The sequence below is a fragment of the Muntiacus reevesi genome, chromosome 3 (genome assembly GCF_963930625.1).
Source record: "Muntiacus reevesi chromosome 3, mMunRee1.1, whole genome shotgun sequence".
Taxonomy (NCBI): domain Eukaryota; kingdom Metazoa; phylum Chordata; class Mammalia; order Artiodactyla; family Cervidae; genus Muntiacus; species Muntiacus reevesi.
The window spans coordinates 244186131-244205028 of NC_089251.1; the positions used below are offsets into that span (position 1 = coordinate 244186131).

An 18898-nucleotide genomic window follows, 5' to 3' on the forward strand; every position below is an offset into this window, starting at 1 on the left:
AGTATAGGAATTTGCCTGGTGGTCCGGTGGTTAGGATTCTGACTCTTGCTGCTGAGGGTTCAGTCCCTGGTTGGGGAACTGAGATCCCACAAGCTGCATGGTGCAGCAAAAAAAAAAAAAAAAAAAAAAAAAAAATAGCAGCATAGCAGTAGTGGTCAATAGCATGGACTGCTCTTGGTTCAAGGCTGTCTCTGACATTTACTGTGTGACCTTGGGTATGTCACTGATAGCTTATGGAGAACGATGTCAGATTCATGATCTCCAAAGAAGATCTAGCCCTCATAGCTCAGTTAAAGAATCTGCCTGCAATGCAGGAGACCCCAGTTCGATTCCTGGGTCAGGAAGATCTGCTGGAGAAGGGATAGGCTACCCACTCCAGTATTCTCAGGCTTCCCTTGTGGCTCAGCTGGTAAAGAATCTGCCTGCAATGTGGGAAACCTGGGTTTGATCCCTGGGTTGGGGAGATCCCCTAGAGAAGGGAAAGGAGATCCCCTGGAGAAGGGAAAGGCTTCCCACTCCAGTATTGTGGCCTGGAGAATTCCAGGGACTTGTACAATCTATGGGGTCACAAAGAGTCAGACATGACTGAGCGACTTTCACTTTCACTTTCAGGGACCAGTCTTGATCATGCAGAGCTTTTGTGTTGCAGAATTTTATTACAGTGAAAAAGGACAAAGAAAGCTTCTGACACACATCAGAAGGGGGACAGAGAGTGACCCACTCGCTAGTCTTATCAAGTCCTTATATACTTTTACCAGACCCACTCCCACAACATGCATCTTAAGATAAGATTAGTCAGAAGATTCTTGTTAAGAAGGAGAAACATGTCCTTGAGCAAGATGCATTGTTCGTATATAATCATTAGTACAGAGCTTAAGGTAAAACATAACTTTGAGCAAGATGATTTGTTTTGTTGTGTAATCATTAGCTCTGGGCTTAAAGAAAGTTAGTCTTAAACATTGTTGTCATAATAACTCAGAGTTTAAGAAAAAATGTCTTATATGATTAAGACAAAGCAATACAGAAAAAAGGTTTATCCCTTTCTTCTCCTCGAGGGCCCCGACTCCTTATCAAGCTACCTAAGAATTAACCTCATCATCTAACCTCTCTGAGCCTCTTCTGTGAAGTGAAGATGCTCCTAGAGCCGACCTCATGAGTTTGCCATGAAAATTAGTGAGTTTGTTTATGTAAAAGAACTTTTAAAAGTGCCTGGGTTGGTACATGTTATCAGAGAGTTAGCCTCTCTTCCTATTATTATTACTGTTAGAGGACATCAGACTTCCTCAGGAGCATGGCTCCATTTATGCATTTACTATCTATTGAATTCCTGCTGCATGCCAGTGTTGTGCTCTCTGTTGGGGTTGCAAGAGTAAACAAAATAGACAAGGTCCTAGTATTCTTGGAACTTGGAGTGGATGGGGGATGAGAGAGGGACAGGTGCGGGAAGAGTCACAGGCATTAAGGAAAAAAAAAACAAAACTAAGCTTAATGCATAACAATTGTGGTAGGTACCAGAAAGCAATGTAAGGCACTCTGAAAGTAAAATAGGTGAAAGGTCAATAGCCTAGCTTAGGAGGAGGGAGTTTCCTGTTGAGAGACATTTAATCTGAGCCCTGAGGATCACTAGAAGTCAGCCAAAGAGATGGGATGGGGACAGGAGTGGAGGGGGTGGGGGAAGAGAGAAGCAAAGACAAGACTGAGGCTGGATCATGCAGGGCTTTGGAGCCAGGTTGAGGAACCTTATTCTAAAGACAATTCTTCCGAACCTTATTCTAAAGGTAAAAAGAAGCCATTTAATGTTTTCAAGAAGGGGAGTCACAAAACCCAACTTGCATTTTGTTATGATGAGATGATGGCTCTGGCTTCAGTGGAGCAAATGGATTGGAGAAGATGCAAGAAGTACTATTACATTGAGACCACTAGGAGGCTGTTTTCAAATCAACCTGAGAGAGAATGTTAGCCTGAACTGAGGTGGTAGCAGTGGAGATGGGGAAGCAGGGGAGCTGATGAATCTGAGAGAGGTTGTGCAAGTAGAACCCACAGGACTTGTTTTAGTTTCAGAACCCCAGCATCTTCTTTTATCAGATACCTGCAGTTTCCTCACAAAATAGGGACTGACTTGAAAATTAAACAAATGCATGAAAGGATAGCATCAGTCATTTTTAGCTTCCCTGTGGTGTCTTGATTAATTTTTATGAGGTGCCCTGCTTCTTTCTTTCTAAATTAGGGTTATTTTAAAGTTTAGGAAACTACCTCTGACAGAATGGAAATTGTAGTTTCCTGTGTTCAAATGTAAAGTGATCTTTTACAAGGAAAATATAAGCAGGGTTCTAATCATAGCTCTGTCACTTATTAATAGAACTACCCTTATAGCTTACTTTCCTCATATACAAAAGAGGACATAAAAAGGCCAACCTCTTGTGGCTCAGATGGTTAAGAATCCACCTTTAATACAGGAGACCGGGGTTCAATCTCTGAGTCTGGAAGATCCCCTGGAGAAGGGAATGGCTACCTGCCCCAGTATTCTTGTCTGGAAAATTCCATAGACAGAGGAGCCTGGTGGGCGATAGTCCATGGGGTTGCAAAGAGTCAGACATGACTGAGCGGCTAATACTCTCACTTTCAAAGCCAACCTCACAGGCTGTTATGAGAATTAAATGAGATGATATGTGACTTTTGCCAAATATAGAATAATTGGTTTCTAGTAACCCATAACTTATTATTGCTGTTAATTTTAGTCAGTATGATAGCACTGATGGGTAAAACAGACTGAAGACATTAGATGAGAAGAAGGTGGGACTTGTGTAAGTTCTGGTCGTCCGATCTTTCTGGTTCTGCTCTCCTCTGGCACGTAGTAGGATTCTCTCGCCAAGTCCTTCTGATTGGTCTTCTTGCATCCATCTTAACTTCTTACAATCTAGTCTCACATTTACAGTTTCAAACACTTCAAAGAATTCTATTTGCATAATAACAAAATCTTCATTATAGCCTGGTAAGATCTGTGTGGGCTGGCCCTGCCCACTTGTCCACCGGCTTCTCACCAGCAGACTTTTGGTCCCTACATGGATATCATGCTCAGAGCCTTTGTGTACGTGCTGCTCCGTCTCCTTGAAATGCTTTCCCTCTTCTCCCTGTAGCTCCTTCCACTCTCTTCTCACACTTTAAAGTTTCATTTTCGTGTTATTTCCTTTGAGAGTCCTTCCCTTCACTGGGCACAAGTGACCCTCATCTGTGAATGTTGTTCATCTCAGCCCTTTGATTGTTTCTTTAAAAGTCCTTATCACCAGTTTTCTTACTGATTCATCTCTGTCCATCACTGGAAGGAAGCTCCAGAGAGCAGCAATCCTCTGTCCCATATCCCTGGCATCTGGTGTAGTGCCTGCCATACTTGGCACTCAGTAAGTTTATTAGTTGAGTGAACAAATGGGTGAGGAATGGCTAGTAGAGATAAGAATGTACCAGGTGAGCTTGGACAGAATAATCAAGTAGAGGAAGGCTAGAATATCCAGGAAAATATCCAAGAGAAACTGAAGAAAAGAGTGGGGCCCACGTCACAGACAGGGACAAGGAGTAGAAGGAAGATAAGATTTCTTTGCACAGAGCTACGTTGGCCAAGGTGAGGATTTGTGAAAATCCTAGGGCATCAACAGAAGAGACTGACCCCCAAAGGAAAGTAAGGATAGAGAGAAGACTTTTCCAACTATCTTTGTTGAAAGACTATTTTTTTTTTAATAGTTCATGATAAATTGTGATTTTATTTTTGTAAAATATAATTGAAATGTATTACCAGAAAAATCATCATATTCTCAGATATCATAGAAATACCGCTTACTATAAAATGTATGGATACAGACTTTCCAGTTTTTTGTCCCATCATAAGCTGACTGCAGTCCACAGACCACAGTCCAGCAGCACCCACCTTAGCCAGAATGGCCTAAAAACAGATACATTCCACAAGACTAGGTAGACTGATGCATGACATTTTTTAGATTGTATTTGAAAGAATACAAGTTTGAGACAGTGGAGACCTTAGTTCTGGGACCAGTTCCCTTCCCTAACTTGCTGTACTACTGGTAAGCTGCTTCTTGTCTTGGGCTTCAGTGAAGTAGGGAGTTTGGGTGATCTTTGTAAGTTGGATATCACTGTCTCTGATGCAACATGGGCTTCAAACACGATGTGTGACACAGATGCAGTTATTTGGTCTGAAATAGAAAGATCTCTAAATGTAAGTAACCTGAGTTGTCACCTCCTATAAGTGTTCCATTCTCTAAAATCTTCTGTATAAACATCATTATCAGAGAAATGCAAATCAAAACCTCAATGAGGTACCATTACATGCCAGTCAGGATGGCTGCTATCCAAAAGTCTACAAGCAATAAATGCTGGAGAGGGTATGGAGAAAAGGGAACCCTCTTACACTGTTGGTGGGAATGCAAACTAGTACAGCCACTATGGAGAACAGTGTGGCAATTCCTTAAAAAACTGGAAATAAAACTGCCATATGACCCAGCAATACCACTTCTGGGCATACACACTGAGGAAACCAGATCTGAAAGAGACACGTGCACCCCAGTGTTCATCGCAGCACTGTTTATAATAGCCAGGACATGGAAGCAACCTAGATGCCCATCAGCAGACGAATGGATAAGGAAGCTATGGTACATATACACCATGGAATATTACTCAGCGATTAAAAAGAATACATTTGAATCAGTTCTAATGAGATGGATAAAACTGGAGTCCATTATACAGAGTGAAGTAAGCCAGAAAGATGAACACCAATACAGTATACTAATGCATATATATGGAATTTAGAAAGATGATAATGATAACCCTATATGCAAGACAGAAAAAGAGACACAGATGTACAGAACAGACTTTTGGACTCTATGGGAGGAGGCGAGGGTGGGATGATCTGACAGAACAGCATCAAAATATGTATATTATCAAGTGTGAAACAGATCGCCAGTCCAGGTTTGGATACATGAGACTAGTGCTCGGGGCTGGTGCACTGGGTCGACCCAGAGGGATGGGATGGGGAGGGAGGTGGGAGGGGGGTTCAGGATGGGGAGCACATGTAAATCCATGGCTGATTCATGTCAATGTATGGCAAAAACCACTACAATATTGTAAAGTAATTAGCCTCCAACTAATAAAAATAATTGGGAGAAAAAAAAATAAACATAAATGTGTTTAATAGTGTGACACTGGAAATTGCTATCCTAATCCTATCCCTATTACTATTCTGTATTTGGGATGTAACGTATTGTACTGTGTGCTCAGTGGTGTCTGACTCTTTGCAACCCTACGGACTGTAGCCTGCAAAACTCCTCCATCCGTGGGATTTTCCAGGCAAGAATACTGGAGTATTCTGCCATTTCCTTCTCCAGGAATGTAGCATATTAATTGCCTATGAATGCAAACTGGCTACAGAATAATAATTTGCATGGAAGGGAAAAGTCATCGAGTAGAGAAGCCCAGAATATGTTATTAACAATGTCCCTTCCCTACTTTTTTCCAGAGGAGAGAAAAATTTTCACATATTTTACTATATTTATGCTGGTCTTTATCACCAAAAGAAACTTTCTGAGTTCCGACTTCCTGAGGAAAAGCCTCCTAGGTAAGTGTCAGGGGTTTTAGTTGCTAATTTGTAAAGAATATACAATTAACAATTGACAAAACTTGGAAATGGAGCTGTTCTCCTAACTGGACACACAGTCTCTTTAGCCAAAAATGCCCACATGAGATGGCAGGAACTTTATTTCCCTTTGCATTTTCTAGAAAGCTTAAAAACTCAATTGCAGCCATTTTGTTTAGCCATGCACACCATTATTTCATCACAGTATTAGATTGTAAGGAAATGCTCTTACAAAGAAGGAGCCCAATGATACCCTGGTATTTGGGATGCCATTTGCCAAGTAAGTACTCATTCTGTGTGGTCATACTCCATATAGGTACATAGCTGATGAAACTGGAAGGGTGATGCATGACATAACTTCCAAGGAGTCTTACAGAAGACAGTTTGAAGCAATTCAGCATTGCTTCAGGATTATAGGATTCACTGACAAGGTAAGTGATTGCCAGGACAAAAAGAAACTCAAGTGTTCATATTCTTGGGTCAGTGAGAATGAAGACCTGAAAGTTCCAACTTGGGGCGGTACCCATGCTTTTCAAATGCCATGCTGGTCATGTTATAAGGTCTTGCTACTTAAAAGTGTGACCCAGGGACCAGAAACATTGTCATCACCTAAGAGCTTGTTAGAAAATGCAGATCCTCGGGTCTAACCAAGAACAGCTAAATCAAAATCTGCATTTTAGTAAGATCCAAGGGGAACATTAAAGTAGAAGTACTAAAAATAAAAATTAAAAAATAATGTAGAAGTACTTTTGTAAATGCCAAATACCATGAATTGTTACCTCTGTCATCAATTCACTCCAGCTTTGATATCAAACACCAAAACAACACTGCCCTTTTCTGAGTTGGGGTTGTTCCAAACATTAAAGTGAATTGCCTAATAGGAGTATAAGAATAAGGAGGTTACCCCCAAGCCACAGGAATATATTTGTGTAAGTAGTTACTTGTGCCTCAGACAAATTAAACCTTTTCAACTTTCTTGCAGTCACTTTCTTCTCCATGGTGCAGAATTGCAATTATTAGCTACAGTTCTAAGTATTATATTGCCTTTATCATGCTAGATACAGGTTGTCTCTATTAAATATATACCGGGAGTGACAGAAAATATTTATTACCCTAGGCTCAAATAATACGGTGTGATACATTTGTGTCATAGTTTCTGGGCTTTTTGCCATCAAATTTGTAAAATATACAGATTCTTTTGCCTTTCCAACAAAGGAGGTGAATGATTAGGAGATAGGTGAAAATGTTTAAATCTTCAGGGATGAGATTACAAGACACTTGAGTTAGCTTAGGGCAGCCACTCTGGATAAAAGATTGCTTTTGTAATCCAAGGCGTTTGGCCAGCCCTTTCCTCCCCAGCTTGGTTGATTTTAGTTATAATAATACATTTCGTCTTTCTAGCTAGCTGTTAAATTTCTCTGTCAGCCTCCCACAGACTTTAAACTGACAGCGGAAAATCCCAAAGGTCAGATACAAATAGAAATATATTTCTCTTGGCTTCTTAAAGGAGAGCAATTAAACAGGTTCCAGCATTATTAAAGGACCTTTATGGTTGTTAATTTATAGAGCTGGTTGTTATCAAAGATGCGTCACCAGAAGAGCCAAAGCTTGGCAATAGAGCCATTTAAAGTCACCTGGCTCATGCTGACGTGTTAAGGGCATACTTTCTTAAAAGGGCACAGGAACAATAGAGAAGTCAGTCATAGGGTTCATAATATTTTGTTTCTAATAAGTACAACAATGGTTGTAGAATACTGTGGAAAGATTGGTGCCAATTCTAAAGGAAAGGCTATTATATCAGCCCTGTCCTAATGGTAGAAATAATAATAAAACAGATGATGTTTTAAGATAAGAAAATTAAAAACAAAAGAAACTAGATCTGCTAAGTATATATCCTTGAAGTAAGCCGTCCCTAACTCCTATGGGAATAAAGTCTAGTAGAAATGAGTGAATGATTGCATGAACAGATATGAAAATAAAGAAGCACAAAAGCTAGTAAATATTTTTAGTTTATGTCTGGTCTGGACTGTTAAATGAGTAATCAGACTGTGATTATATGTATGTGTGTGTATATTCCCATGTATTATGTCCCATGTTAATTCATGCTGGAAATAAACACAGTTTATGTCAGCAGTTCTGGAAATGGAAGGAAGAGGCTGGATCTTTCTTATCCTGATTTCTTTGGTTATATCTTTGTCTGTATCTCTATAGACAACTTATTTTACTGAATTAACTCAATTTGCTTTGTGTTTATAAACTCAAAGTAGTTTGACTAAATTCAGAAAGACCTAATTGACTGTAGTCAGGAAGTGAAGTGAAGTCGCTCAGTCGTGTCCAACTCTTTGTGACCCCATGGATAGTAAGTAGCCTGCACCAGGCTCCTCCATCCATGGGATTTTCTAGGCAAGAGTAGTGGAGTGGGTTGCCATTTCCTTCTCCTGATGGCTCGGATGGTAGTCAGGAAGCAGATGCTAAAAAACTGATGTAAGAAAACTTTCTCTTAAGTTTTTCTTAGGGGCATTTCTATACAGAGAGTATGGTCCCTGTTCTTTCTTACAGTGTCACTAATTCCCTGCAGGAAGCCCTTCAAATTTTCCCAAACCCTTAGAGCCAAAAGTATCTGAAAGAACCCTTGAACCTAGGTTTATTGTAAAGAAACTTCACTGGTAGAAAGAGTCTTCCAGTAACAATGAAATCCCTGTGGGCAGTTGGGTGGGGGTGGGGGGGTTATACCTAAAACCCTGTAATGAAGACCAGTGCTTTTCTACTCTTATTTTTGGATTAAACCGTACTATTTTTGTTTAATATTATGCGTGTCTTACTGGTATGTGAATTACCATAACATAGTAAATAAATTGAGTTTTAGGTATGTTTATGTTTAAAAGTACATGAAGATTTTTCTGGCAGGTTATCTGTGATGGTCAAGATTGGACATTTATTGCAGATCCCTTGATGAAGAGGCTAGGCAGAAGCCTTTGAGATTAGGGGATATTTTTTTCCCTTTCTTCAAAACAGATAATGAATTGGGAGAATACTGCTGAGGATAGACTAGAGGGGTACGTATTAAAGTGTTAATTGAGGGTGTTGAAGATTTCCAGTGCCTTAATGACAGACAGTAAGATTTATCATTGACTTTTTTTAAAAAAACCTCTTTATTGATGTATGATTGACATTCAAAAAAAATTTCTTTTTAAACCAACCATTAACTTTAAAGTTAGGAATGTTGTGAGCCTCTGAAAAGGAAATTGAGTAAAGAACCTGTAAGGAAGAATGCCAGTCAACTGGGCCTAATGCAGTGCTTTGGGCAAAAAAACAAAAAACAAAACCAACTGGGGAAAAACTAAAGACATAAAAAAGAAGTAAGGTAAAGAGAGACTGAAAGGGTGAGTAAATTCCCAGGGAGATACCGAAACATAACTACCATGAGATGCCTGTGAAGGCAGCTAGCAGTTTCCTTGAATTAGCTCCAGGTTAGCAGAAATAATGTGATCACTCACCTAGTGTCAGACATCCTGGAATGCAAAGTCAAGTGGGCATTAGGAAGCATCACTATGAACAAAACTGGTGCAGGTGATGGAATTCCAGGTGAGTTATTTCAAATCCTAAAAGATGATGCTATGAAAGTGCTGCACTCAATAGGCCAGCAAATCTGGAAAACTTAGCAGTGGCCACAGGACTGGAAATGGTCAGTTTTCATTCCAATCCCAGAGAAAGGCAACGCCAAAGAATGTTCAGACTACCTCACAATTTTACTCATCTCACACGCTAGTAAAGTAATGCTCAAAATTCTCCAAGCCAGGCTTCAACAGTACGTGAACTATGAACTTCCAGATGCTCAAGCTAGATTTAGAAAAGGCAGAGGAACCAGAGATCAAATTACCAACATCCGTTGGATCACAGAAAAAGCAGGAGAGTTCCAGAAAAACATCTACTTCTGCTTTATTGACTACGCCAAAGCCTTTGACTGTGTGGATCACAACAAACTGTGGAAAATTCTGAAAGAGATGAGAATACCAGACCACCTGACTTGTCTCTTGAGAAATCTGTATGCAGGTCAAGAAGCAATAGTTAGAACTGGACATGGAACAACAGACTGTTTCCAAATCAGGAAAGGAGTACGACAAGGCTATATATTGTCACCCTGCTTATTTAACTTATATGCAGAGTACATCATGAGAAATGCTGGACTGGAAGAAGCACAAGCTGGAATCAAGATTGCCAGGAGAAATATCAATAACCTTAGATATGCAAATGACAGGACCCCTTATAGCAGAAAGTGAAGAAGAACTAAAGAGCCTCTTGATGAAAGTGAAAAACAAGAGTGTAAAAGTTGGCTTAAAACTCAACATTCAGAAAACTAGGATCATGGCATCTGGTCCCATCACATCATGGGAAATAGATGGGGAGACAGTGGAAACAGTGTCAGACTTTATTTTTGGGGGGGCTCCAAAATCACTGCAGATGGTGACTGTAGTCTTGGAATTAAAAGACGCTTGCTCCTTGGAAGAAAAGCTATGACCAACCTAAACAGCATACTAAAAAGCAGAGACATTACTTTGCCAACAAAGGTTCATCTAGTCAAGGCTATGGTTTTTCAAGTAGTCATGTATGGATGTGAGAGTTGGACTATAAAGAAGACTGAGCGCTGAAGAATTGATGTTTTTGAACTGTAGTGTTGGAGAAGACTCTTGAGAGTCCCCTGGACAGTAAGGAGATCCAACAAGTCCATCCTAAAGGAAATCAGTCCTGAATATTAATTGGAAGGACTGATGCGATGCTGAAGCTGAAACTTCAATCCTTTCGCCACCTGATGCAAAGAACTGACTTTTTGGGAAAGATCCTGATGCTGGGAAAGATTGAAGGCGGGATGAGAAGGGGATGACAGGGGATGAGATGGTTGGATGGCAGCGCCGGCACGATGGACATGAATTTGAGTAGGCTCTGGGAGTTGGTGATGGACTGGGACGCCTGGCATGCTGCTGTCCATGGAGTCACAGTCGGACATGACTGAATGACTTAACTAAAGTGAACAGAGAAAACCAGGATTCTTCTCAACTTTCCACTTAGCCTCATCTTTACAGAGAGAATGTCTGCCTCAGTGGGAGAAGTGTCTTCTGAGAAAAAGAGAAAAATAAGCCAAGGTCATACATCCTGCATGGGGCTTTGGTAGAAAAATACTTTCCCACTTGTGCCAATTGGTGGTAAAACCAAATTCATACTCATCAACAGTGAACTGGGAAACCTAATTGTAGAAATTGTTGGTCTTCTTGCTAACTGTTCCTATCCTGAGTGAGTTGACTCCATTTTATGATATGGAAAGTTAGAAACTGGTAAGAAATAAAAAGACAAGAGTAGATAGCCAATCAATCCTAAAGGAAATCAACCCTGAATACTCATTGGAAGGACCGATGCTGAAGCTAAATCTCCAATACTTTGGCCACCTGATGCAAAGATCTGACTTATTGGAAAAGACCCTGATGTTGGGAAAGATTGAAGGCAAAAGGAGAAGGGGGCAGAGAAGGATGAGATGGTTAGATTGCATCACTGACTCAATGGGCATGAGTTTGCTCAAACTCCAGGAGATAGTGAAGGACAGGGAAGCCTGGCATGCTGTAGTCCATGGAGTCGCAAAGAGTTGGACTTTACTTAGCAACTGAACAACAATGAATGGCAAGCAGATAGCAAGATTCTTCAGGAAAGGCAGGAATTCCAGGAAAGCCTCCATAGCTGGAGATGAGGCAAGGGGAAATGAGCAAGGTGAGGAAGGTGAAAAGTCCTTCCTATGCTGACTATGAAGAGAAGAGAAGAGACGTTGGATTACATATTGGGGAGGGAGGAGTAATCGCACAGTTGGACATATCACTGATTGAATTCTACCATTAAATGAATAATGTTTTGACCTAAATACGGGAATGGATGTAGGTTCCTAGGTCAGAAAGGAAGAACTAATTGGCTGAACGGTGGAACTGAAGAGTCAAGGGGAATAGGCTGGAAACAGCATAGGCAGCACTGTAAGGCTAATACCTCCATAATGAGGGGAGCATTGGGCACCCCTTCTCAAGTCCCCTTCTCTGAACCAAGGAAGGAGACCCAATCTGCTTTTAACTTCAGTCTTTTGCACAGTGTTTGAACCCAAAATCTTTTCTAAAATATATAGGTAATTTTCCTCTTTGAAAGAGGAAATCTCTGAGTGTTGTGCTGAAAAGAATATTGCCAAAGACACACGGGGTGAGATGCTGATCTCAAGGGTGTGGTCCTTGTCATTTCCTTTGTGGATGGTCATCCTAGTGGTGAAATGCCTGGATGCCTTATTTTGGGAGATTTCATAGCTTGTATACTTATACATGGTGTATATATGTGTGTTTTAATTAGAGGAAATATTGAGAGTTTTAGATAAGCTCTTGAGATAACTATGTATAGAAATAGCAGATATAAAACTCATTGCTGTGGAGTTTCTGTTTACTCTCCGGGATCTGCTTCTGTGGGGAGTCTCTGGATGCATTCTGCAAGCCTCACACTGTATTGATCAAAGTAATGAGGTTCTGTCATGTTAAATCCATGCTAGTCCCAGAAAACCCATTTGGTAGGTGTTCTCCTTAGCCACTCTTAAGTTGTGTGATTAAAACAGTGATTCTTGAAGTCAGAAACATGACATCTTGCCTTTGATTTAGGAGTTTGAAGAACAATATTTTTCTATGGTGGAAGCCTAGTTTAAAATCCTCATTTGTCTTTGTAGCATTATCAGGTATCCAGCAGATGTCACTATTACAGTCCATGTTCAGTTTTTTGGCTTTACTGAGCAGTGTTTGCAGAAAGGCTCAATTCAGGGGCAGTGCTTTATCAATGGTCTAATGACAGTTTCTCTTAGTTTGCTGCTATGTATAGTACTAAATCAAGTGTCCAGCCTGAGTATTTTTGTCAAAGTACTTTATCTATAAGCATAAGATACAGGGATTTCCTGGCTATATATTTCATTTCTCACCTATAGGAAATGCAAATATTTAGACAAATAATTGTACTTTATTTTTTTTTTACCATTAATTATACTTATGAATTCCACTTTCAATATAAAAATAGGACTTAGATCCTCACGTATCATTTCTATTCTTACCAAATGTGTGGAGTTTTCTTTACCATACCTACCAGTTCTCCTACAGTTCAGTTCAATTCCGACACTGTCTACCTCAAGTTAGCTTCAAATCATACAAGTTAGGGGCTTACTCCCACAGGACTGCCCCAACTTCAGATACCAGTTGCAACTCCCATGTTTTCCTATTTCTAATGGACAGGCTGTAAATAGAGTTTCCAAGACCCCCCTCTTCAAGTTCAATAATTTGCTAGAAGGATTCACAGAAGTCAGGAAAGCAGTTCACTTAATATTCCTGGTTTATTATAAAGGATATACAACTGAGGAACAGACAAGTGGAAGAGATTTACAGGGCAAGGTATCAGAAGAGGAGGCACCACCTCCTCTTTTCACCTTTATGTGTTTGCCAACCCAGAAGTTCTCCAAACCTGCTCAATTAGGGGTTTTAGTGGAGCCTCTGTTACCTAGGCATGACTGATCAAGTCATTGCCTATTGATGATTGACTCTATCTCAAGCCGTGTGCCCTCCTCAAAGTCTGGAGTCCAGCTAAGATTTCCAACCCTTTAATCACATTGTTGGTTCCTCTGACAACCAGCACACCCGTCCCCCAAGAGTCTCCTCCTTAGCACAAACTCAGATGTGGATGAAAGGGGGTTATTGTGATGAACAAAGGACACCCTTCTCAGCTCTATCACTCCAGAAGTCCTAGAGTTTTAGAAACTCTTGTGCCAGAAATGGGTATGAAGACCAGATGTTTATTTCTTATTGTAGTAAAACATGACAGATAATTTCTAGTGAGTCTTTCAAAATGCCTTGACCTCATTCATAACTATATACTCCATAATTTAACTTCAGATGTTCTAGTGCAACATCAATGAATGCCCCTCAACTATTTCATATAAGCTGTATTCAAGAGGTTAAGGAAACATCTCTACTCTTGTCTTGAAGAAAGACCCATACTTGAATTTGGGAGCTGGTATTAGCTAGGGTTAAAGGCTATAAGTGTCTTAAAGAACAAAGATCAGTTCTCTGTAATGTAAGCATTCCAAGGCAAGAGGTTCAGATTGTAGAACATCTCTGTTCCATCCAGTCATTGGTCTCAGACATTCTTCAGTGGCATGATCGAAGGTAGGTTGTTGGGAGTTTGATCCAGCAGTAATGGAAAAAAAGGCTTGAAGGAGGCATGCTCCCTTCTATAAGGAAAGCCCAGATATGGCCCACCTCATTCTACCTGTTCCTTTGTTAAGAATTTAGTTACATGACCTAACTGCAAGGAAGGGTTGGACATTTGTTGTTTGCATCCCAGGACAGCGGGGTGGAGATGGATGTGGGTGGACTAGTGGTTTCTACCACAGTGCTGGCAAATTTATTGGTTTGACTGGCAATGACCAAACATGATTCTTGATGTCCTTTTCAGGAGGTGCACTCAGTGTACAGGATATTAGCTGGGATTTTGAATATTGGAAACATTGAGTTTGCAGCTATTTCCTCTCAGCATCAAACGGATAAAAGTGAGGTGCCCAATGCAGAAGCCTTGGAAAATGGTAAGTATTTGATTCCTATGCATTGTTTTGCCAAAGTACGTGTTTCTTTTACTTGGGCAGTTTTTCAAGACTTGAAGATATAATGTGCTGGTCCTTAACTGGCTCTGGGTGTTTTCACTAACCAGTGTTTCCCAGAGAATATCTTGTAGAACATCAGTGTTCATTTCATAAGTGGCAAGTACACAGATGTTCTTCTGACAAGTCCATGGCAGGTAACTTTGGGCAGTGATTCTCACCAGTGGCTGCTTTTAAAAATCATCTACAAATTTTTAAAAAGATATGAGAGGTTGGACCTCACTCTAAATTCACTGAATCAGCATCTGGAGGGGATAACACATGCACATATTTATTTTTAAATTTCCACAAGTAATAATGCTGCTGCTGCTGCTAAGTCACATCAGTCATGTCCGACTCTGTGCGACCCCATAGATGGCAGCCCACCAGGCTCCCGTCCCTGGGATTCTCCAGGCAAGAATACTGGAGTGGGTTGCCATTTCTTCCTCCAGTGCATGAAAGTGAAAAGTGAAAGTGAAGTCACTCAGTCGAGTCCGACTCTTCGCGACCCCGTAGACTGTAGCCTATCAGGCTCCTCCGTCCATGGGATTTCCCAGGCAAGAGTACTGGAGTGGGTTGGCAATAGTGGCACAAAGAATAAGATTCCTGAGTTAGGAAAAAAAAAAAAAAAGCTTATTTAAATAAACATCTCTTGTGTTAAACTGTAGCACTTAACTATACTAATGTGCTTTGTGATTTTTCTGAGAACAGACTATACTCTCCAACAATTGTTCCAACTTATTTGGTCAAAGACCACCTCCTTCCACATTTTTTTATCTAACACATGTAAAGAACTTTCAAAACAGTTTGGGAGGTACTGCATCAGTCTAGGTGTTTCTTAGGGTTCAGGGCCCCACATGTTTATCCTTGGCTCTGAAGTTCTGAAGATATAGCCTGGCACATGGCTGATGTTCAATGAATGCTGGCTAACTGGCTGGCTGGCTGTTTTGGACAGATGGATGGATGCCTACATTCTCCAGCATTATCCTCACCCTCTCTTCTAGCTGCCTCGGTTCTCTGCATCAGCCCTGAAGAGCTCCAGGAGGCTCTCACCTCACACTGCGTGGTCACCCGGGGCGAGACCATCATCCGCGCCAACACTGTGGACAGGGCCTCAGATGTCAGAGATGCCATGTCCAAAGCCCTGTATGGGAGGCTTTTCAGCTGGATCGTAAATCGCATCAATACACTTCTGCAGCCAGACAGAAACATATGGCAAGTTCCCCCGATGAGCAGAGACCTTGAGGAGAGCTGTAATTGACCCCAGTGTCTCCTAGAATGTCCAAGAGGAAGCATTTGGTCCTCTCTTGGGTTTTCTTTAATGAAGATCTCAGGGCATCTCCTTTAAAAGATGGTATATTTACACCTGAGAGGGTCATGATTACAGAGCCACTGCAGTATGGTATTTAAAAGAACAAGCTTAGCTAGGAGCTGGGAAAACTGGGCTTTACATCCAGACTCCACAGCTTCATTTGTGCACATCCTAAGTCATAGTTTCCTCATCTGTAAAATGAGAATAATACCCTCCTCCTTCTGCTGTTTTTAGAATCAACTGAGATGTTTCATGAGGTGTTAAAGCACAGAAATCTCACAGTATTGCTACATCTACAGCTTTATCTGTGCTAAACACTAGTGTTTTCTAAATTGTGGAGGAACTGACAGTATCAAATGCTAGAGTCTTCTTCCAGCTAAGCCTTGTGGGTGAGAAAGTAGAAGAATAAATGAGCAGCAGTTCCAGCCCCTTCAAATAGAGTGGTTCTTCTTTAATCTCTCTATAGATGGAGCTTCTGAGGAAAATTTGAAATAAGAGAAGTTGCTTAAAATAAGAGAAGTTGGAAGTACGGTTGAAGGACTCAGGAAACTGTTTAACACATAGACTGTTTCTTTCTGAAAGGTGGCAGGATGCTGCCTTCCCTGAGTGGCTACATGTATTGATAAAAATGTAGGCAGGAATATTCTCTCTGTCCTGAGACTGCTGTTTCCTTCTCTAAAAGGTTGTATTTTTCTCTCTCATACAGTACTGCAGACGATGGTATGAATGTGGGGATCTTGGACATTTTTGGATTCGAAAACTTTCAGAGAAATTCATTTGAGCAGCTCTGCATAAACATCGCCAATGAGCAAATTCAGTACTATTTCAATCAGCATGTTTTTGCTCTCGAGCAGGTAACAGTGAACTCTGAAGGCACTGGACCTGGTGGGGAATGTGCCTATAGGCTGCCCAGAGTTCGAAGCAGAAACCTTGTTAGTGAGGTTAATAGGTCAAAGGCTCCAAAGAAAAACCACTGATGAGGCAGTCCTGTCAAAATAACTTGGCAATCTAAATGTAGTTTGATAAAAAGAGGTCTCGATTTCTGTGGAAAGGTACATTTCCTCCCTTGAGTGAAGCTGCTGACAAGCCAATTATTTGAATGCTGTTTCCAAACTGATTCATATGCATTGCCCAAAATGCTACATTCTCTTCTGCTTTATTTAACTAAAAATATCTGTGATCATGTCCAAAATGATACAGGATGATCTGCAAGTTGGGATAATGTTATCGGTTTCCTTAGCTCCCTCACTGACCGTATGAATCCCCTGTCTCCTGCATATTAGACCCCACCAGAAGTGGATGGGTATCTTCAGGGAGGAGTAAGATACATTCTTGGTTTTCTCAAAATGGAAATCTTCCCCCCATGAGTCTAATGGCAAATAAAACAGGATGTAAAGCTAGTGGACCCAAAGTCTGGGGCCTTTATCCTCCACCCCAACCCAAACCCCAACCCCAAGACTCTCCTGTATGAAGAGAGAGTATATAGTTGTAAAAACTAAACATTCTCACCAAATTCCTTGTTTTAATGCAAGATCAAGGGACACATTAAACTGTTAGGTTAGACTAGGTTAAATAAAGACAAAGTCATGGACTATAAACACCAGTATTGGTTTTATCATGGAAACTGGACAAATCCACAATGCACTCCTCCCCCACCCATCTTGTACAAAACTAGACCTTGTTTCAATCTAGTTTACTTCCACTGATTTTCCCAAGAAATCTGGAGTTCTTTTTAGTTTTTTTTTAGTTCAAGATGATTCCTTTGCAGAAGACAGAAATCTGCTTTCCTCCTGGTTTCAACCATACTTGTCACCAGAATAAAAAATTTTCAGCTTCCCTTCCTTCTACATCAGCTTCTCAATTTGAGTTACCAAGTCTGTGTCTGAGAGACAGAGAGCCAAGATTCTCTTGCCAACCTTATCACCTGCCATAGGCTCCCTGTAGGTCAGTCTTAAATCCTGAGCTTCAGCAGTGCTGGATGCAGAAACCCTTGTCCTACTCACATAAAACATACCCTGTTCAGTGTTGCCAGACAGAGAAAGTGCATGCAGCCTGGTGGTACCTAGGCCAGTACTGGGCTGGAGTGATTCACGATCCATTTCCTTCCAGATGGAGTATCAGAACGAGGGCATTGACGCTACACCCGTGGAGTATAAGGACAATCGCCCCCTCTTGGATATGTTCCTCCAGAAACCCCTGGGACTGCTTGCACTTTTGGATGAGGAAAGTCGGTTTCCTCAGGCAACAGACCAGACCCTAGTTGGTAGGTACCTATTAGAAAAGGCATACATATGTACAGAAGAGAACTTGGCTATTTGGCTCATATCATCAAATCATTTATGGAATCCTTCCTGTGTATTTTGGCTACCTGGTGATTGTGAAAATAAAGACTCTGCTTTTAATAAATTGAAATATTCAGAACACATCCTGGTAGGATTTGTGTGTTAAAGCAAACCCATCACCATCTCTCAAACTCTCCTCACTTTCCTGTTTCTGTAAAGCGAAATACCTTTACCCTATATTGGTATTACTTTTACACCTTCTGTTCCCCTTATTTTCCATGACCAACACTTGATACCCCTCCTTTTTCATGCCCTTCTCTCATATCTCCACCTGGACCCCCAGCCATCTTTAATACAACTTTGTATAGAAGCCCTGCTGATGTTCTGGCTTCCTGGCTCATGTTTTATACTGGACATCCCACCTAATATAGTTTTTGTAAAGCCACCTTTTCATTCAATTACCATTATCTGTGGAGTGATGGTAAAACATCTCCTTCTGGCATTTGGAGTCCTCTGTACTTACCCCCATACCTCTCCACCTCCACCTCCTCCTTTGTCAATCTTCAGAGTTGCATGTGACCCCATCTCTCACATTGTGAGATCCCTGGGCAACAAAGTCTGACCCCTGCATCCCTTTAACTGCTTAGCACAGTTCCTCACACAGAGTAGGCCACCCTTGACCACAACAGCATAACTATCTGGAGAGGAATGGAGAAGAAGTTTCGAGCCTTTTTCCCAGATGGAAAATTGATCTGTGGGAGAGATTCACTTCTAGGAGTTGAGACTGTCACCTTTAAGTGACTTCCTTTTAGCTATAAAATTGTCACAAGTTATCAAGAGGAATATAAACCAGGGTTGTTTGTCTTCCCTGGAGTATCTTCATGGTTCTAAAGCTAATTGGTTGGTTTTCTGGTGTCAACAGTGTTTATTCTTGGAGTTCTCAGGGCAGGACTCCATATCTGCTGATATGGAGATATCAA

General features: G+C 40.9%; 1 protein-coding gene across 1 annotated transcript in view; it reads left to right on the forward strand.

The window, feature by feature from the left end:
• The window catches only part of MYO3B (myosin IIIB), a 421954-nt gene that overhangs the window by 192121 nt on the left and 210935 nt on the right, over positions 1 to 18898 (forward strand). The window contains exons 17-22 of the mRNA XM_065928997.1: positions 5522 to 5620; positions 5955 to 6069; positions 14144 to 14270; positions 15329 to 15539; positions 16343 to 16490; positions 17746 to 17899. Of these exons, the coding sequence (XP_065785069.1) occupies positions 5522 to 5620; positions 5955 to 6069; positions 14144 to 14270; positions 15329 to 15539; positions 16343 to 16490; positions 17746 to 17899 (854 nt within the window). The remainder of the gene's footprint in view (positions 1 to 5521; positions 5621 to 5954; positions 6070 to 14143; positions 14271 to 15328; positions 15540 to 16342; positions 16491 to 17745; positions 17900 to 18898) is intronic.